Consider the following 13,380-nt stretch of genomic DNA (forward strand, 5'->3'; position numbering starts at 1 on the left):
CACAATCATTTTTGAAATCTGTAATGGCTGGATAAATAAATGTTTTGAGCATTCAATGTTTTTGTAGTGCTCATTAGTTCAATTATAATCATTATATCACATACACCACATACTCTTATAATATATGCAACATTTTGTCTGGATTGCAACGCTTCCTTTTTGACACTGTGTCATTTGATCAAAATTGGTTCAAAGAGTTCATCCTCTTATGTTTTAACGGCAGCAGTTTTCCAGTATAGGAGCCAATTTTCTACATTCACAGTATTCTTTTCTGAGGCTTTAATGTCTCTATGTCTTGATCCCCAGTATGGTCTGGCATTTGGTGCCCTTGTTGATAACGTAAGCTTAACCTGCTAAGAAAGTTTAGGGTACAGGGTAAACATTATAATAAGATATTTATATCTATCACATTCATGATTAAGAATGAAGAAATCCTGAAAGTAAAACTCTATCAATAATCTTGAGACATAAAAGCTTCAAATAACAATCCTCTGAATGAAGACAATTGTAATGATAACTATACCATTCAGAGAGCCATGATAAATATTTATTGGATAATGTACAAACCAGTAGAGCTGGGAAATATATTTAAATCCCCTTTTCTTTGTCTATACTACAGATGGAAAAAACTGAGACATGTCTTATATAATAATTAAGCAAACATTAGTTTGTGCCAATGAGCTGTGGTGAACTCTGATAATTCTGATAACAACAAATAGAGGATGAAGTACGGTGTCCACTATGAATAAAATATCTTATTTGTTATTACCATGGTCAGTTTTACTCTCTGATGCTTTTCAATTTTGTGTAATTCTCTCAAAGTGAAACCCCTTTGTCATGCGTCTTGAACTCTCCTAAAATGACCTCCATTAACATGTGTGGTTAAAATTCTGGGATATTTGCTAATTTCCATGTCAAATATGACTTGATTAAAATAATGAGATACAAGCTGACAAAATTTGTTTCCTCTGTAGGGTGACTGGGATTTATGCAGGGAGTCAGTTGAGGCATTTGATGCCTCCTTGGTATCTCAATATGCAACAAAAACACTTTAGACTTCATGAGTGCTGTGGTGCTTTCAATTTGTCCATTGAAGTCTCCCCATGCAGTTGCTATTACAACTTGGAATACTAGAGGTCTCTAAGTAGCCCAGAGTTCAACACCTAACATGTCTGCACCAAATGTAAAACATAAAGTTGCAGGTAAAGAATCACATCTAGCCATGTTTTATCTTACGTTAGACAGAAGGACGGACGGACGGACGGACGGACGGACGGACGGACGGACGGACGGACGGACCGACAGACAGGCAGACAGACAGATTTATATTAAAGACATTTGGTCCAAGCACCAAACCCTGTGGTACTCCACAAGGAACCCTGGAGTTTGAAGAACATTTATTATTTACATGAACAAACTGGAATCTGTCCAACAAAATATTTAAACCAGCCTAATACTTGCCCCTTAATCCTTCTTTTCAACTCTTTATACGAGAATATTGTGATCGACTACATCAAATGCAGCACTGAGATCTAACAGTACAAATACAGACACCAGTCTGTTATCTGAGGCCATGAGAACATCATTAGTGACTTCCATCTGAGCTGTATTTACAGAGAAAATGTTTGACATATTCAATACCTATTGTTCCACAATACATTCGAAAGTATTTGTACTGTACCTCTTAATGAACTGTAGAGTGGGGAAATAATTGCATAAAGCTTTAATTTCCTGAAATTGGTTTTGAACATCTACAAATTCAAATAGAAAATTAGAAGCACTGAAAAAAAATATGAAATGAAAAATATCACAAATACATGGTCACACAAACTGAACCAATTTTAAAACTATTAGGTTTTAGCTTGTCACCATATATGTCTTTTTGCTCCACCTTATAGTACTACAGAGAAAAAAATCACTGTTCATTCTTACTTGTAAGCGGCTCCATAGTTCATAAGTAGCCATGCAAGTTGGTCATTAGAGTCAGATTCATAAGATGCCACCTAGTGACCTTGCTTATTCAGACAGCATGGTGTCTACACAGAGGTGGGCAGAGCATGGGTGTACACTTTTACAGTTACTGTTATTAGTGTCTTTCTCACAGACTGAGGAGCCATTCTGCAGGCAGATAGGGGATCTTGAGATCCCGCAGCTGTTCAAGGAAGGAGACATTATGCTGGGTGGAATCTTCTCCTTTCATAGCAGCTGGAAGAACAGAGAGTACACTTATAGACAAAAACCTCTGCCTCTGGAATGTATCAGGTAAATTACGCAATGTAAATCTGTTTTGTGAGTTCTGGTTTTGCTTTGCAGTATGCAAAAATAATATTTTTATTTATTATTATATTCCTGTGTTTAAGTAAACCTTTTGTAACTCTTAATAAAGTTTGAATTTCAGAGAGTTCCAGTTTGCTCAGTCTATGCTTTTTGCGATTGAGGAGATAAATAACAGCACAGAAATACTGCCAGGGATGTCACTTGGTTATTATATCTACGACACATGTGGTTCTATTGCCAGAAGTGTAAAAGTCGCACTAGCTTTGACAAATGATAACAACAATGTGTCTTCAACCTCTGAGAGCCTGTGTGTGAGATCAGCACAAGTGCGGGGCATAATGGGAGAAACCTCCTCCTCTCCAAGCACAGCAATAGCTACGGTCATTGGACCATTCAATATCCCAATGGTGGGTAGCACTGATAAAATGTATAATGTTTAGGTAAAAAAACAAAAAAACAACAACTGCTTGTAATTTTGATAAAACAATTGTAGTTAATTATTATTACTTGTTATGTAATGCATGACAAGCTATATGAATCACTGTCATAAAGCACACTTTCATCTTTTGTTACTGCATTTATATTTCCCACTGTTTTCTTTCAGATCAGCCACTTTGCCACGTGTGCTTGTCTCAGCGATAAGACCAAGTATCCATCATTTCTCAGAACAGTACCCAGCGACTACTTTCAGAGTAGAGCTCTGGCTCATTTGGTCAAATATTTTGGGTGGAATTGGGTTGGAGCTGTTAGAACCAATGATGATTATGGCAATAATGGAATGGCTACATTCACTGAAACCGCGGAGCAGTTGGGTATTTGTCTGGAATATTCTGTTTCTTTCTTTAGAACAGATCCATTGGACAAAATACAAAAGATCATTGAAATTATGAAGTCCTCCACCTCCAAAGTTATTATTGCTTTCCTTTCCCACATGGACATGGATGTGCTAATTCACGAGTTGTCCAACCACAACTTAACTGGGTATCAGTGGGTTGGCAGTGAGTCTTGGATTTCTGACTCTCAAATTGCAGCAATGGATAAGAATCACATATTGGATGGAGCTTTAGGCCTTTCCATCCCCAAAGCACAAGTCAGTGGCCTCAGAGAGTTCATGTTTGATGTAAAGCCTCTGAATTCATCCAACAGTGAGTTATTTACTGAGTTTTGGGAGGCAATGTTTAACTGTAAGTTCAAGGAGTCAAAATCAGATGAATTACCAAGCAAATGTACTGGAAATGAGGACCTGACAATAGTGGAAAACAGCTTCACCGACATGTCACTAATGCCTATCTTTAACAATGTCTATAAAGGAGTGTATGCTTTAGCTCATTCTCTGCATGAACTCCTCAGCTGCAATACAACGTGTAACAACAATGTGCAACTAGATCCATACATGGTGAGTTTATTTCTTAACTTGAAACAACAAATACATTTCCTTAAGACAATGTAAATCTAAGATGTTCATTGCATTTTTATGTAAATCAAAATATTATAGATTTTACAGCACATAAGGAAAATTAATTTCAAAACAAAGGAAGGGGATGATATATATTTTAATGAGAATGGAGATCCAGCTGCAACATATGAAATAATCAACTGGCAACCAGGAGAAAGCAATATAGTGAACTTTGTCACTGTTGGTCTTTATGATGCAACATTACCTGCTGGTAAAAAGCTGAATTTAACAAACAAATCTCTAATTTGGGCACAGAACTCATTGAAGGTATTTACCCTGTCAACATTTTTATAGTTTCACATAACATGTTTATTCATCTAAGTTATTAAACAAAGTTTGTGAGAACATCACATTTCAATTATGCTGTTTTAATGCAGGTCCCTGAGTCAGTATGCAGTGAAACATGTCCACCAGGAACACGCAAAGTGCTACAGAAAGGAAAACCCATTTGCTGCCATGACTGTGTAAAATGTGCTGAGGGAGAAATAAGTAACAGTACAGGTTAAGTACTTTCTTATGCAACGTTTTAAATTTCTGTATAGCACAAAAGAAAGTTGGACGTTTTAAGAAATACTACATTGTTGTAATATTTCTAGTGCATAACTTTTAAGAAATTGTATCAAACAAACTCTCAGAAATAACATCACTTTATTGTATCATTTTTGTAAGAATAAGAAAGCATGTTCATGTTTTGGGATGTTCAAGAGTTTATACCTCAATCTAACTAAGAATATGTTGCAAAACTTAAAAACGGATTTTCTCAATCCAAGCCGACTGAGCTTTTTTTTTCTGCAGAGAACAGCCAAAAATCTCAGTTTGTGATGTGTTAAACTGGTAGAGACGTAGCTTAAGACATGCAGCTGTAATTGTAGTAAAACCTTTTTCTTCAAAGGCAATGACTCAAGGGGACTAAATGCATTTTCTGAACAACATGTTGTCCGCTCTGAAAATCAATATAAGAGTTTTAGAACTATGATTATCAAGTGGAGACCACCAAGGCCAAATACAGTAAAAAACTCATTCTGTTCATAGTTGGACATTCTGACGGATTTTGTGATAGCACATATCCACAAAAGTGGTTAAGTGTTAATGACTCAGTAGGACGTTAAAAGTGCTAAATGTTCAAAAGTCCTGTTTATGTTTAACATAATTTGTATACATCTGTCTTACTGTTAATGACAGGTTCAGTGACATTTTCTGCAATACAGAGCAACAAAAAAGGTTGCCTTTGTTTGTGCCTAATTTAGAGCCTAAATATGGAAGTCAAATTAGCACAGTATTTTTTGTTTGACAATACCCTGCTAATATTAAATATTTCCCTGAAAAAAATTAAAAGACCACAAGATATCCCTGCTCTTTGTAATACAAATAAATAAATAAATAAATAGGGGTTTACTCAAGGCTTAAGGTTATCTTCACTTAGTACCTTCAGATATGAAAAAAACAATTCTGCTTTGTAAGCATAACATTTTTGTGGATCATGGTTTTTGCAGATTCTATCACGTGTGAGAGATGCCCCCTTGAAACCTGGTCAAATGAGGAAAGGGATGCCTGTATAAAGAAAGAGCCTGTGTTTCTTTCATATGGGGAAATTATGGGAGCGTTGCTTACTGCAGCCTCTTTATTTGGAACATGCCTGACTTCCATTGTTGCAGTCATTTTCTTCAGATACAGAAATACTCCTCTTGTCAAGGCAAACAACTCTGAGCTGAGCTTCCTGCTGCTCTTCTCCTTGACTTTGTGCTTCCTCTGCTCTCTGACTTTTATTGGTGAGCCCTCCGAGTGGTCCTGCATGCTGCGTCACACAGCATTTGGCATCACCTTTGTCCTTTGCCTCTCTTGTGTTCTAGGGAAAACAATAGTGGTGTTAATGGCATTTAAAGCCACGCTACCAGGAAGAAATGTGATGAAGTGGTTTGGGCCAACACAGCAAAGACTCAGCGTTCTTACTTTCACTGTTATACAAGTAACCATATGCATCCTGTGGTTAACAATTTCACCTCCTTTTCCATTTAGGAATTTTAAAGAAATGAAAGACAAAATCATCTTGGAGTGCGCTCTGGGCTCACCTGTAGGCTTCTGGTCTGTGCTTGGGTACATAGGACTTCTTGCTGTGTTGTGTTTTACTTTGGCTTTTTTGGCTCGGAAACTACCTGATAACTTCAATGAAGCTAAGTTTATAACATTCAGCATGCTGATATTCTGTGCTGTGTGGATCACTTTTATCCCAGCATATGTCAGCTCGCCTGGGAAGTTAAGTGTTGCAGTAGAAATTTTTGCTATTCTAGCCTCAACGTTTGGATTGCTAATTTGTATTTTCTTCCCTAAATGTTATGTGATGCTACTGAAACCAGAAAAAAACACAAAAAAGAATTTGATGGGGAAGGGGGTATCAAACTCATTTTGATTGTTAATTTGCAACCACTAAAAAACAAAATACTGTGTATATATATATGTTTATATAACATTTTATATGGTAATTTTTGACAAAGGGGTGTATTAATGAACTAAGTTTCTGTGTAGCATAAAAACAATGCTTTATCCATAAAAAACTAACCTCCAAGGGGCAAGTCATTTGGATACTCTAAGCAGCTGGTGTAGCTTTAGAGACCATGTAGCTTCTTATCTGATATCATTTCCACAAACATTTTGTCTTCCTTGTGGTTTTTGTACATGTATTTGTGCTTCTGTATTGAAAAGTAAAATGTTCCATCTACCAAGGCAAAAACACACATGGTCTACTGGCTTCACTTCACTGTTGTCCACCTTCACAAACTTTTTTAGTTCAGGTTTCTCCCTTTCTGTCCTTCAAAAGTTGTTTAAATTGTAAAAACTTGAACGACAGGTGTGGCCAGTCAGCTTGCAAACCTATCGTTTCAACATTGTAGAATACTAATTAAATAAACTTTCTTTGTGGTTTACAACAATGAGAAAAGTACAATGTGTTTAAGTTGAGTCAGATGAAAAGATAAGATAGGATAATATTGCACAATTCATCTGTGCTTTATTGGTATAAATACCTCAAAGTGATTTATACCGATAAGTGGGTATAAAGTGCTTAATGGGTATAAGACAAAACACAAATAAATACATATGGGAGTGGTTCAATTCAATTCAGTTTATTTATGTAGCGCCAACTTACAAGATATGTCATCTCCGGGGACTTTACACAGTCAGTTGATGAAAACGTATTCTATCTAAGGAACTCCAGCTAGACAATAGACAGTCGCTTAAATTGTGTCATTGACTTTACAGCAATCCCTCATATGGCGTATGCATGTAGCGACAGCAGAAAGGCAAATCCCCCTTTAATAGGAAGAATCCTACAGCATGCAGCACGCCCTGTGTCCATTTGTCCCCCTCTTACAATGCTGTTATTGCAAGCATGACTCAGCCCCCTGGGAACAATAAGCAGCCATCAAAGCACTAATGATTGGTTGTTAGGTTGATGGTCCTCTTTTGCATGTGAGCAACCAGTTTTGATTGTCATGGTTAAACTGGTTGATCCACTATGCAAAGGTATTGCTTGCAAGGTTGATTTCACCTACAACTCTTCAGATTGAAGATTTTTCAGAAGATATGAAACATTTCAACAACGAAGAACCCGTCGAGAGAGGACCTACTCAACATTTTATTAATTTTTTTTTGGGGGGGTGTTGAGTCACTGAATCACTTATTAGTTTGGAGAAATGTTTCTACAGCCAACCTCACCCGCAGTCACACAAATATGTTTTAATTTTTTGAGCAGTAGCTGGACCCAGTTGGGTAGTATGAACTGATCACTGATCCATCCACATGTACAAGTTGTCGACAGCCAATGATAGAGGCTCAGACACAACATCAGCTGTGTTACAAACTTTATTTGTAACGCAAAACATATAAGTAAATCAGCAGTGGGCATCGACTAATTAAAATCACGTAGTGATATAAAAAGACAGTTGGATATTTACGACTAAATTAAAGTAAATAATGAATTAAACCCAGCAATTCACATTTTGGACATAAATGTAATGGATCTAAATTTAAACACCAAACATTTCTAAATAAAACATTTTACAAATAGTGGAAACTTTGTAGTAATGAATAGTAACTGTCACGATTTTGTTTACCGATAAACTCAGGATGCACACACGGGACTAAAAGTTTGAGAGTATTTATTACAAGGTTGATGGGTGGAGGTTTGATGAGGCCAGAGGAGCTGGTTGTACAGGAACGGAGAGAAGGTGATGGCAGGAGCTGACGGACCGGAGACAGAGAGTCCACCCTTGCTTGGTGTTGCTCGGCTAGTAGGCCTCGTAGCACTCAGGTTAGCAGTTCATAGAAGACACCAGGGCACAGAGCTGAGCTTCACCAGGGCGGCTAGTCAGGTTAGCCGAACTTGAGAGACACCAGGGCTCAGAGCTGAGCTTCTCCAGGGCGGCTAGTCAGGTTAGCAGAACTAGAGAGACACCGAGGCTCAGAGCTGAACTTCTCCAGGGCGGCTAGTCAGGTTAGCAGAACTGAGAGACAACAGGGCACAGAGCAGAACTCCTCCAGGGCGGCTAGTCAGGTTAGCAGAACTTGAGAGACAACAGGGCACAGAGCAGAACCTCTCCAGGGACAAACAGAGAACAAACAGTCTTTAGAGTGACTGACTGGACTAACCTTAACAGGAGCAAAAACAAAGCTTCCAAGGCAAACGGGGACTGGCATGGAGAGGTGTGGAGTGATGATGACGGCCCAGTGCTGAACTAAAGACAGAGGGAGGTTTAAATAGAGAACTGACAGGTGACACCAGGGTCTGACTAATTAACCAGCAAATGATAACAGGTGTGACTGACTGCTGAGGAGGAGAAGTGAAAATTGACAGAAAATAACTGATGACTGAAAACTAACAATAAATAAAGTCAAACCTAACCCAAAAGAGATGAAAAAATGAAAGTAACAGAAAAACAAAGCCAAACCAAAACTCAACCATGACAGTAACAATAATATGATACAATACGTTTTTATAAGTTTGACTCCAAATTGCAGTTTTCTACCTTGTTAACGTGAAGCATTTAGAGCATTTGTATAGAAGACGTTTTAGTAAATTATGGGTTGTGGGTTGATTTGGATATTGTCTGCAGAGAGCTCATTTCTCAGATTAAAGGGTATTTGATAATGGTTTATAAAGGACATTTCTCACAATGACTTAATGTAGTAATTTGAGAAATGCATGGTAAATAAATTGTTTCATATAAGTAAGGATATGGGTTTTATTTTTTTCATAAAAGTTGGTATTTAGCAGACTTAGTAATAAATCCATCACAAAATAAAATGTTTGCCAAAAGAAGAAACACAAATTCCAAAATCACATGTTCTCACAGAACATAGATTCTTCTTGCCCCACCTTTTAGGTCCACAGAGAGGTATATTCACTGATTTCATATAATGTCCTGTGCTGCTCCAAGCTGCATAAATATCAATGCGAGTCTTCCAGCTACAGTAAGGTACATGTTATGCTATTAAGCAGTTTTACTCAACATGACGTTCATGCAGAGGTGGCCAATCATACACCTGTTCTTGGTGACATCTCTCTACCAGGCAGAGGAACAGATATGCAAGCAGAGAGGAGACCCTGAAAACCCTCAACTGGTTGTGGATGGAGACATTTTGTTAGGAGGACTCTTCTCTTTCCACACTAGCTGGAATGAAAGAGAGAATACATACATGGAAAAACCTCTGCCATTGCAATGCACAAGGTAACTTGTCTACCAGTAATTAATTTATATATGTTGTGTCTAATGAATTGGTGTAAAAAGAATATGTATTGACTCAGATAAAAAAAACATGTTTTGCACATAGCAGACGTTTTGTTTGCTTTCATTTCACTATATTATTTATTTCCAGAAGACACTGATTATTATGCCAATTATTTATAACTATTTGAATCAAGTTTGAATTTCAGAGAATTCCAGTTAGCCCAGGCAATGCTTTTTGCCATTGAGGAGATAAATAACCGATCGGACCTACTACCAGACATCTCTCTGGGCTATAAAATATATGATTCTTGTGGCTCCATTGCCAGAAGTATTAAAGGTGCACTAGCCTTGGTAAACAGTAATGCAAATATGTCTGACACTTTAAAGGCATGCACAAAACCTGCACATGTTCAGGCCATAATGGGGGAAGCGTCTTCATCTCCGAGCATGGCTATAGCTACTGTCATTGGACCTTTTTATATCCCACTGGTAAGTAGGACTTATACACATTACACAGCTATGAACAATACCAGTTTACATCAATATTAAGGTTTTTACTTAAGAAATGTGAGATGCGTTACTTGTATTTATACTTTTAGATCAGCCATTTTGCCACATGTGCTTGTCTCAGTGATAAATCCAAATACCCGTCATTTCTCAGAACAATACCCAGTGATTACTACCAAAGCAGAGCTCTGGCACAGTTAGTAAAGCACTTTGGATGGACTTGGGTTGGAGCTGTTCGATCAAATGAAGATTATGGCAATAATGGCATGGCTATATTTACAGAAACTGCACAACAGCTGGGTATTTGTCTGGAATATTCCTTAACTTTTTTTAGAACAGATTCATCTGACAAAATACAAAGGTTGATGGAAATTATCAAGGCCTCAACATCAAAAGTTGTTGTAGGTTTCCTCTCTCACATGGATATGGATGTGCTTATACAACACTTGTCAAAATACAACTTGACCGGGTACCAGTGGGTGGGTACAGAGGCCTGGATCTTTGATTCTCAAACTGCATCAAGAGATGAGAATCACATTCTGGATGGAGCGGTAGGCCTTTACATCCCCAAAGCACATGTCAGTGGTCTCAGAGAGTTCATGTTCAACGTGAAGCCACTCAACTCGTCAAACAATGACTTGTTTACAGAATTCTGGGAAGGGTTATTTAGTTGTAAATTTAAGCAGTCAAAATCAACAGAAATACAGAGAGAGTGTACTGGACGTGAAGATCTAACTGGAGTGGAAAACATTTTTACTGACATGTCACACATGTCCATCTTTAACAACATGTATAAAGGAGTGTATGCTGTGGCCCATGCTCTGCACAATATCCTCAGCTGTAATCAAACATGTAATAGTACTATAAATCTTAATCCATTAACGGTAAGCTCACTGTAAACTTTGATTTAAGTTAGAGGAACGAAATATTAGAAAATAGCTTAAATAATAGAGCACAATGGTTGGTGAACTATTTTATACTTGACAAGTTTTCATGCTTATTTCTGAAGGTTTTACATCACATAAAACGTATTCACTTCAAAACAAAAGAAGGAGAGGATGTATATTTTAATGAAAATGGAGATCCAGCAGCAAAGTATGAAATTATAAACTGGCACAGAAAAGACAATGGCATTGTGGATTTTGTCACAGTTGGTCTTTATGATGCCTCCTTGCCTCCAGACAAACAGATGAATCTACAAAATGCGTCTTTAATTTGGGCAGATAACTCTAAAGAGGTAATCTGTATGTTTAAAACTACAACTGATAATTGCACTTTTCAAAATGTTCATACTTTTCTTACATCAAAATTTGAAAAGCCAAGTTTTGATTGAAATCTATTTTATATTCCCTTCATTGCATTTGTTGGTTTAGGTGCCTGTCTCTGTTTGCAATGCAAAGTGTCTACCGGGAACACGCAAAGTTTTACAGAAAGGAAAACCTGTGTGCTGCTATGACTGTATAAAATGTGCAGATGGAGAAATAAGCAACAGTACAGGTTTGGTATTAGTTGATGTATGCTTTTGTACCTTTGTTGTTCCAGAGATAAAGTTTTATATCATACATTAATTTAAGGGTTAATGACTTTGGTATGTATGTATATTAAGTTATTTATGCAACAAATATACATCCATGACATCTTTAAGATAAACAACATCCAGATAAAGATCTGTATCTGACAAGTTTTTAACAAAATTACATTAAACCACTTGACTTGTGTTAATTATTTGAAAAGAACTATGATTTAAGTTTCCCCTTTGTATCCATGCTTGAGTAACTATTGCTATCTCAAGAAACAATTTAGACTCTTGCTTCTGAAAGCAAGTCAGAAAAAAACGGAAAAAAATTCAAATTTGTTATTTACTTTACTACTCTCATTTCTTACTTTGGTCCCTAGTATTTTGATTCTGTTGATTTTATTGGACACCCGTTGTCCTTTTTTGTGCTCAGATTTAACTCCTGTTTGGAGTTAAATCCAACTCCTGTTGGAGTTAAAACTAACACAAAAAGACAAGATTTATGTTATTCAGGCAACAATGTACAGTAATCTACCTTGGACAATTTAAAAAATGTTATTTTGAAATCTTTGACTTGATTTTTCAGATTCTGTTACCTGTGTGAGATGCCCCCTGGAATCCTGGTCAAATGAGAAGAGAGATGCCTGCATAAAAAAGGAGGCAGTGTTTCTTTCATACAAAGAAATTATGGGAGCATTACTCACAGCAGCTTCTTTATTTGGAACATGTATGACTATTGTCATTGCAGTCATTTTTGTTAAACACAGGAAAACTCCTCTTGTGAGGGCAAACAACTCTGAGCTAAGCTTCCTGCTGCTCTTCTCCTTAAAGCTGTGTTTCCTCTGCTCTTTGACTTTCATCGGGCAACCCTCAGATTGGTCCTGCATGCTGCGTCACACATCATTTGGCATTGCGTTTGTTCTATGCATCTCTTGTGTTCTGGGGAAAACAATAGTAGTTTTAATGGCATTTAAAGCTACACTCCCAGGCAGAAATGTGATGAAATGGTTTGGGCCTACGCAGCAGAGATTTAGTGTTTTGGGTTTCACGCTTGTACAAGTTGTCATCTGTGTCCTCTGGTTAATCATTTCTCCTCCATTTCCATCCAAAAATTTTAAAGAATTCAAAGACAAAATCATCTTAGAGTGTTCCCTGGGCTCTTCTGTTGGCTTCTGGGCTGTCCTTGGTTACATAGGATTTCTTGCTATGTTGTGTTTTATTTGTGCTTTCCTAGCACGTAAACTACCTGACAATTTCAACGAAGCCAAATTTATCACCTTTAGCATGCTGATATTTTGTGCTGTATGGATAACCTTTATCCCAGCATATGTCAGTTCTCCTGGGAAGTTTAGTGTTGCTGTAGAAATCTTTGCAATTCTTGCCTCTACTTTTGGACTGCTAATTTGTATTTTCATCCCGAAATGTTATGTCATATTAATGAAACCAGAGAAAAATACAAAAAGAAATATGATGGGCAAGGGGATTTCCAAATCCTCTTGATATTCGTATTAAGACATTATATAACTAAAGCCTCAGATATATTATGAACATAGTTGTTTACATATTTAAACTAAAACACTGAGGATGTGTCTTCAGAAATGTGAAGCATGTAGAGCAGTTTTTACTGTTTTCTTTTATATTTTTATTTATTTTTGCTTCAAATATTGTAAACTCTGTGTATTTTATTACATGGATAACTTAATTTGTTTTCACTGCATCAACATTATTCACCTCTAAAGTAAATAAATTACTTTATATTGCTTTGAAAGTAAATACATTACTTCATAAATAAATTATGATTACATTCTTTGAATGTTTAATGATATGATGATCTCTCCTCAAATGTTTATTTTCCCAAACATGGTTAGTCACAGTGTATTTTCCATGAGTCCCAGACCGTT

The 13,380-nt window shown here is 36.9% G+C and overlaps 2 protein-coding genes across 3 annotated transcripts; both read left to right on the forward strand.

The window, feature by feature from the left end:
- Positions 1–2,344: 2,344 nt before the first annotated feature.
- On the forward strand, positions 2,345–6,516 carry LOC118558375 (extracellular calcium-sensing receptor-like). Of its 2 annotated transcripts, XM_036128907.1 has the most exons (6): positions 2,345–2,684; positions 2,882–3,673; positions 3,773–4,000; positions 4,111–4,234; positions 5,227–5,502; positions 5,584–6,516. In XM_036128907.1, exons 1-6 carry the CDS (start codon positions 2,421–2,423, stop codon positions 6,138–6,140), a joined length of 2,241 nt encoding a protein of 746 aa, XP_035984800.1. In that variant the 5' UTR covers positions 2,345–2,420; the 3' UTR covers positions 6,141–6,516. The 2 variants fall into 2 exon arrangements, with proteins under 2 accessions (XP_035984800.1, XP_035984799.1); XM_036128906.1 differs by having other exon boundaries at positions 5,227–6,516.
- Positions 6,517–9,304: 2,788 nt separating this feature from the next.
- LOC105932557 (extracellular calcium-sensing receptor-like) lies at positions 9,305–12,993 on the forward strand. Its single transcript, XM_036128882.1, has 6 exons — positions 9,305–9,456; positions 9,663–9,945; positions 10,056–10,847; positions 10,973–11,200; positions 11,337–11,460; positions 12,066–12,993. The coding sequence occupies exons 1-6, from the start codon at positions 9,425–9,427 to the stop codon at positions 12,977–12,979; spliced, it is 2,373 nt and encodes a 790-aa protein (XP_035984775.1). The 5' UTR covers positions 9,305–9,424; the 3' UTR covers positions 12,980–12,993.
- Positions 12,994–13,380: the final 387 nt, after the last annotated feature.

The sequence above is a fragment of the Fundulus heteroclitus genome, unplaced genomic scaffold (assembly GCF_011125445.2).
Source record: "Fundulus heteroclitus isolate FHET01 unplaced genomic scaffold, MU-UCD_Fhet_4.1 scaffold_124, whole genome shotgun sequence".
NCBI lineage: Eukaryota > Metazoa > Chordata > Actinopteri > Cyprinodontiformes > Fundulidae > Fundulus > Fundulus heteroclitus.

Excerpts from the sequence above, each read along its gene's own strand:
- LOC118558375 (XM_036128906.1), top strand. The coding sequence starts at position 2,421 with ATGCTTTTTGCGATTGAGGAGATAAATAACAGCACAGAAATACTGCCA. Across the intron at positions 2,685-2,881 it reads GACCATTCAATATCCCAATG|ATCAGCCACTTTGCCACGTG; the intron begins GTGGGTAGCACT and ends GTTTTCTTTCAG. Across the intron at positions 4,235-5,226 it reads AGAAATAAGTAACAGTACAG|ATTCTATCACGTGTGAGAGA; the intron begins GTTAAGTACTTT and ends TGGTTTTTGCAG.
- LOC105932557 (XM_036128882.1), top strand. The coding sequence starts at position 9,425 with ATGGAAAAACCTCTGCCATTGCAATGCACAAG. Across the intron at positions 10,848-10,972 it reads TAAATCTTAATCCATTAACG|GTTTTACATCACATAAAACG; the intron begins GTAAGCTCACTG and ends TTATTTCTGAAG. Across the intron at positions 11,461-12,065 it reads AGAAATAAGCAACAGTACAG|ATTCTGTTACCTGTGTGAGA; the intron begins GTTTGGTATTAG and ends TTGATTTTTCAG.